The sequence below is a fragment of the Vicugna pacos genome, chromosome 21 (genome assembly GCF_048564905.1).
Source record: "Vicugna pacos chromosome 21, VicPac4, whole genome shotgun sequence".
In the NCBI taxonomy this organism is placed as follows: domain Eukaryota; kingdom Metazoa; phylum Chordata; class Mammalia; order Artiodactyla; family Camelidae; genus Vicugna; species Vicugna pacos.
The window spans coordinates 27,813,335-27,827,207 of NC_133007.1; the positions used below are offsets into that span (position 1 = coordinate 27,813,335).

General features: G+C 40.0%; 1 protein-coding gene across 7 annotated transcripts in view; it reads left to right on the forward strand.

Moving 5' to 3' along the window:
* The first annotated feature begins 4,750 nt into the window (after nt 1-4,750).
* POGZ (pogo transposable element derived with ZNF domain) overlaps nt 4,751-13,873 on the forward strand; it is a 40,049-nt gene continuing 30,926 nt past the window's right edge. For 3 of the 7 annotated variants that reach the window (XM_015250147.3, XM_072946573.1, XM_072946572.1), the window contains exons 1-2: nt 4,751-4,907; nt 13,021-13,157. In XM_015250147.3, coding sequence (XP_015105633.1) covers nt 13,144-13,157 — 14 coding nt within the window. In that variant the 5' untranslated portion in view covers nt 4,751-4,907; nt 13,021-13,143. Of the gene's footprint in view, nt 4,908-5,914; nt 5,934-11,943; nt 12,859-13,020; nt 13,158-13,873 lie in introns of those variants that run through there. The other 4 variants (XM_072946571.1, XM_015250148.3, XM_015250146.3 and 1 more) reach the window with 4 other exon arrangements.

The window sequence follows — 13,873 nt, forward strand, 5'->3', positions numbered from 1 at the left end:
TCCTAGAAAAAGAGAAACTTTAATTAAATTTTACTTTGCAGTCTATTGTAATGAAGAAGCCACGTAACAAGTGTGTCTAAAAAGTAACCCAATTCATTTTTCTGTGAAGTTTTAAGGAATCAATTTATTCATTTCGTTTGTTTGTTTTAGGGGGTGGTACAGGTAATTAGGTTTATTTATTTGTTTTTAGAGAAGGTGCTGGGGATTGAACCCAGGACCTTGTGCGTGCTGGGCATGAGCTCTACCACTTGAGTAGCAATTTAATTACTTGATAATCATACCTGCTCAACTCCGTAGTGACAACCTAGATGAAACAAGCTTTGCTTCTTGGTGTCTCTTCAATAATATTTATTTAATTTAAAGTTTAACTAAATTATTAATTTCCATGAAATCATACAGCAATTCACAGAGAAGTCTTGATGACTGAAAGTTGCTACTCATGCACTTCTTGAAAAATTTACTTTGAAGACAGAGATATTCAATTGCTTCTCGCTGAAAGCTCACGAGGAACTCTTCTTTTAGAATCCCAGGCTGAAAACTTCCTCCAGCTATTTCTCACCTCCTGAGAATTTTCTGAACCCCTAGGAAAGTCCTCAGCTCCTTTAAACATAAGGAGGTAGCAAAAAGTATTTTAAAATAAAATCTAGCAGCAGCCTCCAAGTTCCCCGCCTTGTATTTGACACTGGTTAAATGTAGGTCTTCACTTGCCCTTGATGATTTCCTGTCAAGCTACGTATTTCCATGTCCTCCTTTCCATCCATACGTGTTGCCTTCTCTAGATTCTCAGGCTCAGTGCAATCAGCTTGCCAATCTTTTTGAGCTGGGAGATGCTCAGATGGTGAAAATGTCTCCACTGTTTTTCTAGCTCTTACATTTTCTAAAATAGGTAGCTCTCTTTGAACTCCTGGTTTTGACGATCCTGAGTGTGCATTATAGAGTGAGATGCTCATTTTTAAAGAAATTGGCATTGTCCCCCACGAAGCTGCTTTCTGTCTGCACTGACCTCACAATCCTCTCCACTCTTCCCCCCAGCACCGGTCAGCCTCACACTGAACCTGTGCAGTCAGTGACTGAGTCTGTATATTAGTGAAATGACAGCAGAGGGGGCACCCCTGGCTCACTACTTTTGAAGACACATTGAAATCATTTGTGTCTCTGCCTTGACACTCTCCAAGCTACAGGTGGTTCCAATTTTCAACTCGTGACAGAAACCATCAGCCAAGGAAGCAAATAAGCATTTCCATAAACTGTCAAAAAGAAACACTCTCCTGCTCAGCTTGGGACCTCCATTAACTTTTGACCTTCTTTCTTAAAAACCCATATGGAGAGGATTCAATTTTTCTAGGTTAGCTACTGAAGACCTGGGTAGCTTTTTAGCAACAGTATTAGGGTCCCAATTTCTTTCATACACCAAACTGGACTGACTTTCAGACCCTCCCTAGTATGTTACAGAGGCAAATGTGAATTGATTTCTAAGGATTTGATCCAGGTAGTTTATTCTGCTGCTTTGGTTTTCCCATCTTCATCAAGATGGTTCAAATATAAGAGACCACAACTATCAGATCTATTACTTCACCCTGGAAAATTGTTAGCTGATGACAACAGAATATTCCAACACTAACCAAATTAATATGGGCATTCCCTCTTTAGCACAGGAAACACTTCTGGAAACAGGAGTGCTCGCTGTCTAGTCCTTTTTGAGATGCTGCTCCGGTGTTGCAAGGTGGTAGAGTTTTCTTCAAATACTCTGAAGTTATAAAATGTCTCTGCCCCTGATTTCTTCTAGTTATCAGTCATTCAATTGTTGACCCATCCTCCCAAGCTGTGGCACAGTTAGGATTCCTTTTACAGTGTCAAAGAGCTTACTCCATCCCCTGATTATCTGTTAATCTTTCCCCTTGTTTCCTGAATTCTTTCCTAAAAGGCACCTCCAGTCCCTGCAAAACTCCCATTTTAACATTCAGCACAATATTCTTCCTTTATTGCTTTGTGGCAGGCATAGCACCATCATTCACACACATTTTGTTAGCCATTATGGGTCAAAACTGTCTCCCATGGCACAAACTAAATTACAGGAAGATAGGTTACAGAGAAGTAAATAAACAAAATTCTGCAGAACTCACTCAGTTGAAGGAGCAGCTCCACAGCTCTCACCCTGGTCCAGGCCACGATCACCTCTCACCTGGAAATTGCAATAGCTTGCTGACCCTGCCCCTACCAGTTATTCTTTCTAAGCAGCCAGAGTGTTACTTTAAAAATGTCAGTCAAGTCATGTCACTCCTTGGCTCAAAATCTGCCAATGACTTCACTTTCACTAAGAGTAAAACTTGAACTTGGCTTCACCTTCTTCAGGTCTGTGCTCAGATATCACCTTAATGACAAAGCCTTTTCCAACACCCCCCCCCACCCCTGTACCACACTCGCTATTCCCCTATCCTGCCCTCTTCCCCACCCATAGCACCTATCACCCTATCACATATATTTATTTGCATATGTGGCTGATTGTATTTTCCAAGATGGCCACAGCGTTTCTCATTCCACATACCTTTCCTACAATGTGATGTTTCTACTGCTCCCTTTGAGAGATGATTCCCATCCTTCTTGAATTGAGGCAAGCCTGTAACTGTGGTGGAAGTGATGCTGTGTGACTTCTGAGGATAGGTCACAAAAAGCCATACAAACTCAGCCTGGTCCTCTTGGGGCACTCAATCTTGGAACTCAGCCACTATGATATGAGGAAACCTAGGCCACCTGGAGAGGCCAAGCGCTAACGGTTCTGACCCACAGCCCCAGCTACAGTCCAAGCCAACACTCATCATCAACTTCCAGACTTTTGAGGAAGATTTCGAGATGACTTCAGCCTCCGCCACTCCATGAGACTCCCAGTGAGGACTTCTTAGGTGAGCCTAATCACCTCCCAGAACCATGAGGGATAATAATAAAATTGTTGTTCTAAACCACTAAGTTTAGGGACCATTTGTTATTCAAAAATAGATATAAGAACCGCTTGTTTATGCTTATATTGTGTATCTCTCCTTACTAGAGTATTAGTTTCATGAATTCAGGGATTTTGTTTTCTTTGTTGCTGTATTCTCAGCACCTAGAACAGTGCCTGGCACATAGCAAATACTCAAAATATTTGTTGAATAAGTGAATGAATGCATGATGCATTTTTGGTATGATATGCTAATGGTTATTGGTCAGTGGTACATAGTACAGTCTGCTAGGCTCTGGACCTCCTTGGCAGAGAGCATAATTTGGCACTTGGTGCATGGCCAAATGTACTTTGACAAAAATATTTCAGAGACAAAAGACATTATAATGAATTATAATAAAATTATTGCAGGAAAGCATAAAATTGGATAAGAGCATCTAGAATATTTTTTGATGATTGATTCCATAATCCCACCAAAGGTCCAGATCAGGTCTGGAGAGGCTTCGAAAGTATTTTCAGGATTAGTGATTCTTCCAATTCAAATAATAAAGTTCTTCCTAAGAATGGCTAATTAAAACCACTCACATGTTTTTGGTATGAAATGGGAGGATGAAAATGGGTGGTGGTGCACGTGCTCTCACACACACACACACATATGGGTGCACAATTTGAAACGCCTACTTCCACTGCCTATTTTCATAGTCTGGTGGTTTGCATGGAGGGTGTACATGGAGAAGGAATAAATATGGTTCTGTATCTCCCCGGTCTTGCACCAAGTACTTTGATTTAGCCTCTGGTTTGGAGAAAATATTTGTGTGTTGCTTAAAGAGCAACAGTATCCTCAAATATCCAAGGAAAATACTAATTTTTTTCACAGTCTCGGGATGTAATAAAGGACAAAATTTCTTAGCTACTTGGAAAAGAGGTTTGTTTTTGTTTAAGGAAAAATAATAGATGTATGGTCTTGAAGGGATGAATCAATTCCTTTGGGCCAATCTATCTCAGCCTTGACTGGAGCAAAAAGCACAGATGTGTAGTCTCTGGTTTCTTAGACTTGAGAATCTCTCATGAGTCTATTCTTTTCGGAGCAGTTTCCATACACAAATTATCTTGATAAGCAATCGTGTGTGACCTCTTTCCAGAATCCAGAAGGGTTCTGGGCACAGATGGCTTTTAAAAGTTCTTCACTTAAGGCTTCTGCTACTTGACAGAATGTCTCCCGAGGAAGAGTGAGTGCCACTGTGATGCCTTTGTTCCAGCAGCAGTCGTTGGTGCCATTGGGCCTCACCATCTGGCCTAACATGAGGGTCCCCTCTTGATTAGGTTCAAGCCTTGAGTGGAAAATGTGGAGATGCCCAAAATTTTCCTGGGAAGTCCAGGCAAATGAATCGGGGAGTATTTTCTTTGGAAATCCCATTTTTCTCATCAAAATTTAGATACTGCTTCCGACGCTAATTATTTTTTATTTTATTTTATTTTAAAAAATTATTTATTTATTTATTTGCAGGCCCAGACAAACTTGACTAGAAAAGAAGCCCGGGCAGGGGTTAGGCTGAGCCTGTGACGTGTCACGAGCTCCAGCCAATGGAAACACCACGAAAGGGGGAGGGCGGAAGTGACGAGACGTATCCCTCCGCGGGGCGAGAGGGTCGGTGGGGGGAGTTGAAGTCTCTCTCCCCCGCGCCAGCTCCGTACACGGAGCCGCATTCCTTGGCCCCCCCGCCCCCCTCCCTCGGGGCCCCCCCCGCCCCCCTCGGGAAAAAAAAATCCACCCCAAATCACTGGAACCCGAGGGAGGTTTCCTTTCACCCTCGGGGAGACGAGCTTTCAACGGTTCCCTCGTCTCCGTCTCCCCACAAGCCCCCGTCCCCTCCCCTGCTCCCACCCCCTTCTCCCGGCGCCGGGTGCAAGGTCCCTTTAAGGCGACGGCGCCTTCCTCGGGTCAGACTACCGGCGGCGACGACCACGGGAGGTGAGTGAGCGAGCGAGCCTTCTCTCTCCCCACCCCCTTCTCCCGGGGGTTCCGTTATCTTTTCGCTCGGCGAGGCATTCCGAGGCGAGACAATGAGAGGGGGATGGGGCGGGAACGCGAGGGGTGGGGGCGGGGGCCCGGTGGCGCGCGCCCCCGCCCCCCTCGAGTCGCGGCGCGGCCCGCGGCGACAGGCGTGGGGTGCGGCGCGCGAGCGCGTGTGTGAGTGCGTGAGCCGCGGGAGCCGCGCGGCGGGCCGAGCCAGGGAAGCCCTTGCCTGCCTGCCGGCCGCCCCCGCCCCCCGGCGCCCGGCGCGGCGCGCGCGCGCGCACTCGCGTCCCACGGCCCCGCACACACCCGACGTCCACACGCACACCCGGCGCGAGGCGTCTCGGAGGAGTGGGCGGGCGCGGGCGCGGGCGGCGGCCCGCTGGGGAAGGGGCGCGGGCGGCGGCGGTGGGGGCGGGTGAGGGGGCGAGGCCGCCCCGGGGAGGCGGGCGGGAGGGGCGGCGGGACGACGTCCCTCGGGGTGGGGGCAGTGCTCGGTCCTCGCGCCCCACCCCCGCCGGGGAACGAGTGGGGCGCTCTTTTTGAGCGGGAGGAGGGAAATGAGTGATTGCTTAGCCTCTCCCTGTGTTATGTAATCCCCTCTCGGTCCTATAGTACGTCCCAAGCCTTAGTGCATTGCAGTTAGTTCACAAAGTCTCCTCCCCCGGTCCTAAAATTTCCTTGGGATGGCGCCGTGATTTATAAAATGGGATGGGGCGGAAAAATCTGTATTTGCCGACGATTATATCCTGCCGCGGTGGGCGCCATGTTTATCCCAGGGACTATTTTCTCTAGATTCTCAGCACCTACTGAAGAGGTGTGATGTCGTTGATCCACCTGTTTTCTCTCCTTTCTGCGAGTTACCTTGATTTCCTGTCCCGTCAGACGCGGGGTTCTCTCAAACTGTTACTAATACTGGGCGTTGCTTTGCTTGTCTTGGACATTTTCAACTCAGAGGAAGGTAGAGCTGGAAAGAATCTTGTAAGTTCTTTAGCCCAATCTCTTTCGAGATGGAAATTGAGATACAGTTGTCTTATCTCGGAACAGCCATCGTCTTGTTGCAGGCTGTGTCTACACTTTTAGAGACCTTCCACTACAGCTCAAAACCTCGTAGAAACGCACTTTTACTTTCAAAGGAATTTTCCCATTTAGATGAAGGGGAAAACGGCGGGGGTGGAGGGCTGCTTCTTGGCAAACGACGTGGAATTTCGAGACCCGTTGCTCTTGGAACAGGGAGTTGGACTCTGAATTAGAACTACTTAGCACAACCGTTCTTGACTTGAGGGTGCATAGAAAGTACCTTGGAGATTGCTGAAAGTGCAGGTTTGGGGGTCTTTTTTGGATGGGGTGGTGGGGTACCATCTCTACATTTTTATAATTTGCAGTCCTTCAGCTGCGAGTGATCAAGATAACCACCATATTGAGTTACTGGTCTCGCATAAAGGTGCACAGGATATAATCTTAAAACAAGTGGCACTCTATGTCCTTGATTTCCTTCTCCTTTCCTGTATTATAGTTATGACATACCAGCTGGTGTGTTGGTGGCATATCTCAAACTAAAGGAACAGAATGAAGACTTGAGGGATGAACAGGATTTTGTTAGTTTCCACTCTCACCTTGAACCAGTAGTATAATCTAGGAAAATAGTTTGCAAAGTGTGGTTCTCTGACCCCTGGGGATCCTTTCTGGACTTTTCAGGAGAGCTGTAAGATCATAAGTATTTACAAAATAATACTAAGAATAATACGAAGACTCTGTTTCACTGACGTTTGCACTGATGGTCCCAAAGCAATGCTTGGTATTAAATCTCAGCCTTTAGTAAATGTCTTTTTAATTTTTAAGAGTCTGACCAAATGGAAAGTGTGCATAATGTACACTCCCTACCGACGTATGGTCCTTGTCATAAGGAAAAGCATTTGTGAGATTAAGTTGTGAGCTGCTGGTTTCCTGGAATAGTATTTTTACTTGAAAGAACAACTCACCAACTAGTTTTTACGCTTGAGTGTTTTTGGATATTTTCTTGAGAACAAATGAAGTGAGCCTGTCTCTTCAAGGAAAACAGTTGACCATATTTGTTACCAGTGATAAAAATTTAAGAGTAAAAATCAATTTTTTGAGAAGTTGAATCTCAAGTTTGACAGCTTCTCAGTGTTTTAAGGACTTTTCTTACAACATCAGTGTTAATGACTTTTTTTAAATGTATAATGAAATGTGTCAACATTTGAAAGTTAGACATAACTCAGTAAATCTGTATTTTCTAAATTACTGATGCATGATGTTTCAAAATCACCATGAGTAAAAGGTCCTTTCAAAGTGCAAGATACAACAATGAATTTAAACATAACATTTATTGATAGAGTTTCAGATTCCAAGATACAAGTATCCTTTAAGAAACCAACATTTGTCTAGTTTTGGTATTGTATCAGTATACACAGTTACCTGAAAAGGTTTTTAGAATACTTCTCCCTTTTTCTGTTTTTGTGACAGCAGATCTTCGTTATACTTAACCAAAACAGACTGAATGCAAAAGCATCCATGAGAATCCACCTGCTTTCTATTAACCTAGACATAAAAGATTTGCAAAAATATAATGCAAGGTTATCTGTCTCAGTGTTTTGGGGGGGAAATGGTAATTTTTAATTGAAAATATTATTTATGTTAACATCTAATAGGTTTATTGTTTTTAAATGTATTGATAAGTATTTAAACTTCTTGTGTTTTAATGCCTAGTATGGTAAATATCAAGGGATAAACTCCGCATAAAAGCTCTTCGTGGTCCTCAGTAATTTTAAAAATGTAAAGGGGTCCCAAAACCAAAAACTTTGAGAATCACTGGGATTCCTCATATCATCCAAATCTGCCTCCATTTAGGAACTTCTGGAGAATTTACAAATTTTAGTTGGAGTTAATAATGTAAGAGACAGTGACTTGGGGAAAAATTCTAGAGCAAAAAAGATTAGTAAATATCCCAGCCAGGATTCAAACCAGCTATAACCTTGGGGAAGTTACCTAAGCTTTCTAAACCTCCATTTTGACCTCATGTAATATGTATTGCTTAGAACATATAATTGTGAGAATTCATTGATAATGAATGTAAAATGCATAATAATGCCTGGTTATAACATAGTAAAATAAAATATATTGCAGATAATGTTTCAGTCTTTATTCTCCACATATGTCTTTTTGTTGAAGGTGGAGATTTCTGATTTAAATTAAAACCTTAGAGCTGCTGGTGTCTTTGTTGTAATATCAATATGGTAGGACTTTGGTAGATTCTTTGGCAGTCTGGTTTGTGATAATAAGGAATATTTGCAAAAACGTATTTTTACATGTAACTCAGGAGGAGAGGAGAAAGGAAATTGACTAAGGCATTGCTAGTATTTACAGTTCGATGAACTTGAGGGAGTAGAAATGGAATTTAGACAGCATACAACTGTCAGTAAAGAAGAGCTCTTCTTGGGAGAGGAACTGAATATTGAACCCTTTAAAAATAGGAAACTTACTGCTCACTTTAGTTGTTTTAGTGAAAAGCACATAACTAGTATTTGGGTGCTTCTTGATAGGATATTTGCTGCCAGTTAAGTGGAAAATATTTTATGTTTCAGAATATTGAGACTATTTAAGAACCCATTGTGAATATTATATGTGAGGTTCTATAGCGGTTTCTGTGAGGGACGAAATGGGCCATTCAAAAAACTAGGTAAATAAAAGCTTCTTATTGCAAGTTTAACAATAATTTTATAGCCATATCAAGTATTCAGCCCTGTAGGCTTTCTGGAATTAATCCCTTTTAAAGCTAAAAATTGAGGTAACTTGAATACAAATGCCAGTTGTTTTGAGGATCTTTATTGTTTATCTCTCTTTTTGTTTTTTTAAAAACATTTTTCCTGTTCCAAGTGTTCTTTTTATCTTGATTTTTGGGTGGGTAAGCACTAGCAGTGAATCAAAAATGTTAGATATGAATTCTTCATTCTTGGAATTTAGTTTAGAGCTACGAAAGAACCAGACAAATTAAAGGAATTCAAAGCTTCAAGAGCCAAATCTGTCTCAAGAGTTTGGTAGAAAACAGATGTTTTTCTAATCTTATTTGAGATGGAGGTAGGTCAACACTTGCTGCCCATTAAATACCTCAAAAACAGACTAGCAGTTGTATCTGACGGATTCTTTCTGCTGCTTTAAAATAAGATTTTAAAGAATCTCTTTGTATCTTGCCTTTTCAGTTATATAGGCTTTTACCGATGAGCTGATTTTACATGACCTGAGTATAAAGTAGACTACCATATTTGCCAGCATTTAAGATACAATTAGTCAGTCCTCCTTAGAAAGATAGGTATCTGGTACCCCTGTATTATGGATGGAAAGATGAATGCCAAAGAAGTAAAAGACTGTGGGAACTCCTGATAGTCTTGTGTGAGCTGCAGTACTGAGTAAAGCCTACTGAGTGCACAGAAATCATGTTACCAGTGTAATTACTACTACAAAATGTAGAAACCAAGTGGGCTACCAAGGTGCCAGATAATTAGGATGTCTTGACTAATGGAAGATGGCACTGCTCATCTTGTCTTACAGTGCCTCCTTGGTAACCTGTATAACCCAACTTGGATTTTTTTTTCTAATATTATTTAATTATTGTGCTACATCTTAAGAAATGTGTGTATATAATCTGTGTAGAAATTTCTCCTGGAAATGAAAACAAGTTAACAGAAAATTCAATCAACAAGACTACCAGTTTGATTTAGTAAATGGCGAAAAGATAATGGCAGAATATAGTGGTACAAAATATCACAACTAAAATATAAGTAGGTATTTTTTTCTCCCCAACTTTTTTCTTTTTTCCTTTTTAAGAAAAAATTTCAACTTTATTGAGCTATAGTTGACATACAAAATTGTAAGATGTTGAAGTATACATGTTACATACATGGTGATTTCATGTACATAAACAATGTAAAAGAATTCCCCCATCTATTTAACACAATCACTTCACATATTTATCTTGTGTGTGTGTGAACATTTAAGTTCTACTCTTTTAGCCAATTTCAATTAAATGGTAGTGTTATCAATTGTGTAGTCACTGTGTTTCCATTAGATTATCAGACCTTATTCATCTGATCCTCCAACATTTTAAGAAAATTTTATGCATGTAAAAAAGGTGAAAGAATGCTAAAAAGAGTACATACAATGAACCCACTACCTAGACACGATTTTTAACATGTTAGCATATTTGCTATCTATAAGAAAATGCCAAAATATGTATTTGCTGAACCACGTGAAAGTCAGTCATGATGCTTCCACTAAATAGTACATGCATTTGCTAAGAATAAATACATTCTCCTACATAACTCTAACTCCACCATCCTTTCTAAGAAAGCTAAAAATAATACGCAAGTATAATCTTATATCTGTTTGGTCATTCAAATGTTCCAGTTGGCCCCAATACATCTTTTGTAGCTTTTTTATAATCCAGAATCCAAAAAAGGTTCATGTTTCTTTTTGTTAGGTCTCTTTAGCTCTTATTTTCTTTAATCTGTTTGGTCTCCTCTGTGCATGCATGCCGGTGATCATGTGTGTGGTGTGTATGTGTTTGACGTTTTTGAAGAAACCAAGTTAGTAGTTTCATAGAATTTCTGTATTCTTCATTTGTCTGATTATTTGCTTATAAAATGTCCTACTTTGTGAATTATTCTCATTATATCCTTGTGCTGCTTAACTTACTCCTCTTTTGCTGTATTTCCTATAAACTGAAAGTTAAATTTAAATGCTTGATTTGATTCAGGTTAAACATTTTTGTCAGTGGGTTTTGTTTGTTTTTTAACAACAGAACAGGCCACAGACCAAACAGATGACAGGTAGAGTTTGCATTATTGGCTAACATTTTTCTATTTAAACTTATTGTCATAACTTTCATCTTTGAGATAGACTTACTTCTGTAACTTTAAGTTCAAGCATAACAGTAAGACTTTGAGAAAGGTCACAGACCTAGGTTGCATCATGTCATTTTGGTTCCCTGCCTTCTGAGAAAATGATTCGAAAGTTGAAGAGGCGAGAAGAGCTGATATATTTAGCAAAAGCAACCCATAGAGGAATGATAAGTCAAAAACCAGAAATTTTAGAAGTGACGATTAAAGGATTTAGGACATTTATCTTCACAAAGATTATTCACCAGTTAATACCGATAGTAACAAATACCAATAGTAACCATAAGTTTAGAGGACTAACATTGTAATGCTAATGTTTTATAAGGAGAAATTAGGTACTTAGGCAGGAACAAGTTTCACAGGTAGATGATTATAAGGTGAAACAAACAAGATGTATGTGAGTTATAAAAATGTTTTCGCAGTATAAAATGTGACCGTTCAACAATTCATAGGAACTTTGTCCTGCCCATCTTCTTTGTTGCAGAGAGAATAAATATTTTTAAAAGAAATGAGAGTTCTTTATGCATAGAATGTGGAATGACTTTTTAAAAAATTTCCCCTTCAGAACATGGCTTCAGTTTGATCAGGGTTTCTCAATCTTGGCGCTGTTAACATTGGGCCAGATAAGCCCTTGGCTGTCGGTGCATTGTAGGATGTTTAATAGCATCCCTGGCCTCTTGCCTCTAGGTAGATGCCAGCAGTACCCTGCCGCCACCCCACCCCTAGTTATGACTACCAAAAATGTCTCCAAGCATTGCCAGGTGTCTTGGGGAGCAAATTATCCCTGTTATTGTTGAGTTACATAAAATCCACTGGCATATGTGGATTCCTTAATGATATAGGTTTCCCTTTATATAATTTACATATAGCTGTTGAACACGATTTCCTTCTGCAGGTTTTCTGCACAAACTTGGACTGTGCTTAGCTTAGTGTATGTTGGAGAACCAAGGAATATGGTGACTTTTTTTTTTTTTTAGCTTTATTGAGAAGTTTATTGAAGGTAGAAATGAGCTCTTCATTTCTAAGTCAAGGTATAGGTCTTTTGCTTTATCTAATCCCCTTCCCACCTCCTAATTTGTTTGGAAAAGAACCTTATAAGCTATGTGTTATGGATAAAGTTTTTGTTAGGAATAGTTTAAAAATTTGTTTCAGACTTTTGAGGTGATTTGTATTTTGGCATTCAAGAAAAGATAGTCTTTAAAAAAATAGTTACTTGCTAAAGGGTTTGATTAAATGTTGCATCCTCTTTGTTAAAATTTGATTGTCCTTAAAATTTAACTATATGTAAATTCTGCCAGTGAGGAAGATGATGTAGGCATCTTGTTAGGGGGAGGGAAAGGGAATATATGCAATTGGGAAAAGAAGAAAGTAATGACAATTATTTAATAAATATAAGTTTAAAAGATTGAAACATCTCAATAATTTCAGGAGAAAGTAGAACTTTGTTTAGATTTCTAAGACAAATATTTGTAGATGTGAAGTTTTTCTGCCAAATGGCAAAGAAGCGAAATTGAAGATAACTATTAGTTAGGGGTTGATAAGGAGATAATTTTATATTTAAAGTGAGCAGAAAGGCTCCCTAGCATCCAGACTGTGATCTTGGAATACCATTCCATACCAAAAGGAATTAGTACTCCTTGGAGAAACGGCTGATTCTAGGTCTGGGGCAGGAAATGTATGAGATGAGCCTGAAACATTTTGTTTATCAGATAGCCAAGATTTTATCAAACACTACTAAGGGTGTGTCAGAAGGACTCAGAAGCCAGTTGAGAAGTTCCCACCTGCCCAAATAGGACACTTTGAGTGTCATTAAGGATAACTACAGTGACTCAAAACACATCAAATATGCTTAAGTCTGTGATGTGATGTAATGATAGTTTAAGAACAGGCTTGTTGGTCACTTGGGGGAAAAGCTAGTGAAACAAATCATTTTGATCAAGCAAGATGGGAAGAATCAAGACTTTCACTACATGAACTGCGCCAAATAGTAGGTATATTTTGTTTCAGTTGTTAAATGAAAAGGGAATGATAGATTTAGAATGACTAGATCCAGGCATTGAGCATATCTCCTGATGGAACAAAATCTTGCCCTTATGAGTAGTTTTGGGGGGGAAAATGTTAAACCTGTCTCTAAATCCAACTATCAATTTCAGGATATATAGAAGCCAGAGGCATATATTAAATGCCATGTGTATGTAATCAACGATATCCAGACTGTAGAAACTACACGAGGTGACCTGGTTCTTCAACAAATAAATTGCAAGGGGAAAAAAAAGATGGAGGAAGAACTGTAAGTTAAAAGAGACTTAAGAAACTTATCAAATAATCATAGTATGTGGACCTTATTTGAATTCTCAATCAACAAACTTTTAAATGTATGGTGTTTGAGAGAATTTGAAATTTGTAATATTGACTAGATAGTTAATATTAAAGAGACTATCAGTCTTACGCATGTTGATACTGTGGGGTTTTTTTAATGTATTTTTTCTTTTTTTTCCTCTTTTTAAGGCAGGGAGAGGTAATTAGGTTTACTTATTTATTTATTTTTAGAGGAGGTACTGGGGATTGAACCTAGGACCTTGTGCACAGGACTTCGTGCATGCTAAGCATGTGCTCTGCCACCTGAGCTATACCCTCCCCCTGATGGTACTTTTTTTTTTTTTTTTTGGGTATATGATCTTTTCAGTTCCTTCTCTTGTAGAGTTACATACCAAAGTATTTATGAATATAATATTAAGGATTCACTTCAAAATAATTCGAAGGAGAAGGCATAGGTGAAATAAGATTGGTGGATAACTTTTGAAGCTGGGTGATGGATGCATGTCTACTCATATATAATTGAAATTTATATTTCTTTAAAAACAGCGGAAAAGGAATCACTACAGTCTTGCTTCAGGGATTCGTGGTTGTAATACAATGGAAGTTTGCCCCTTGGTAGCAGTATGACTCTCAAATTTACTGCTTATCCAAGTTTTCTGCTTGTTGTAGCACTGTGCTCCCTGTGTG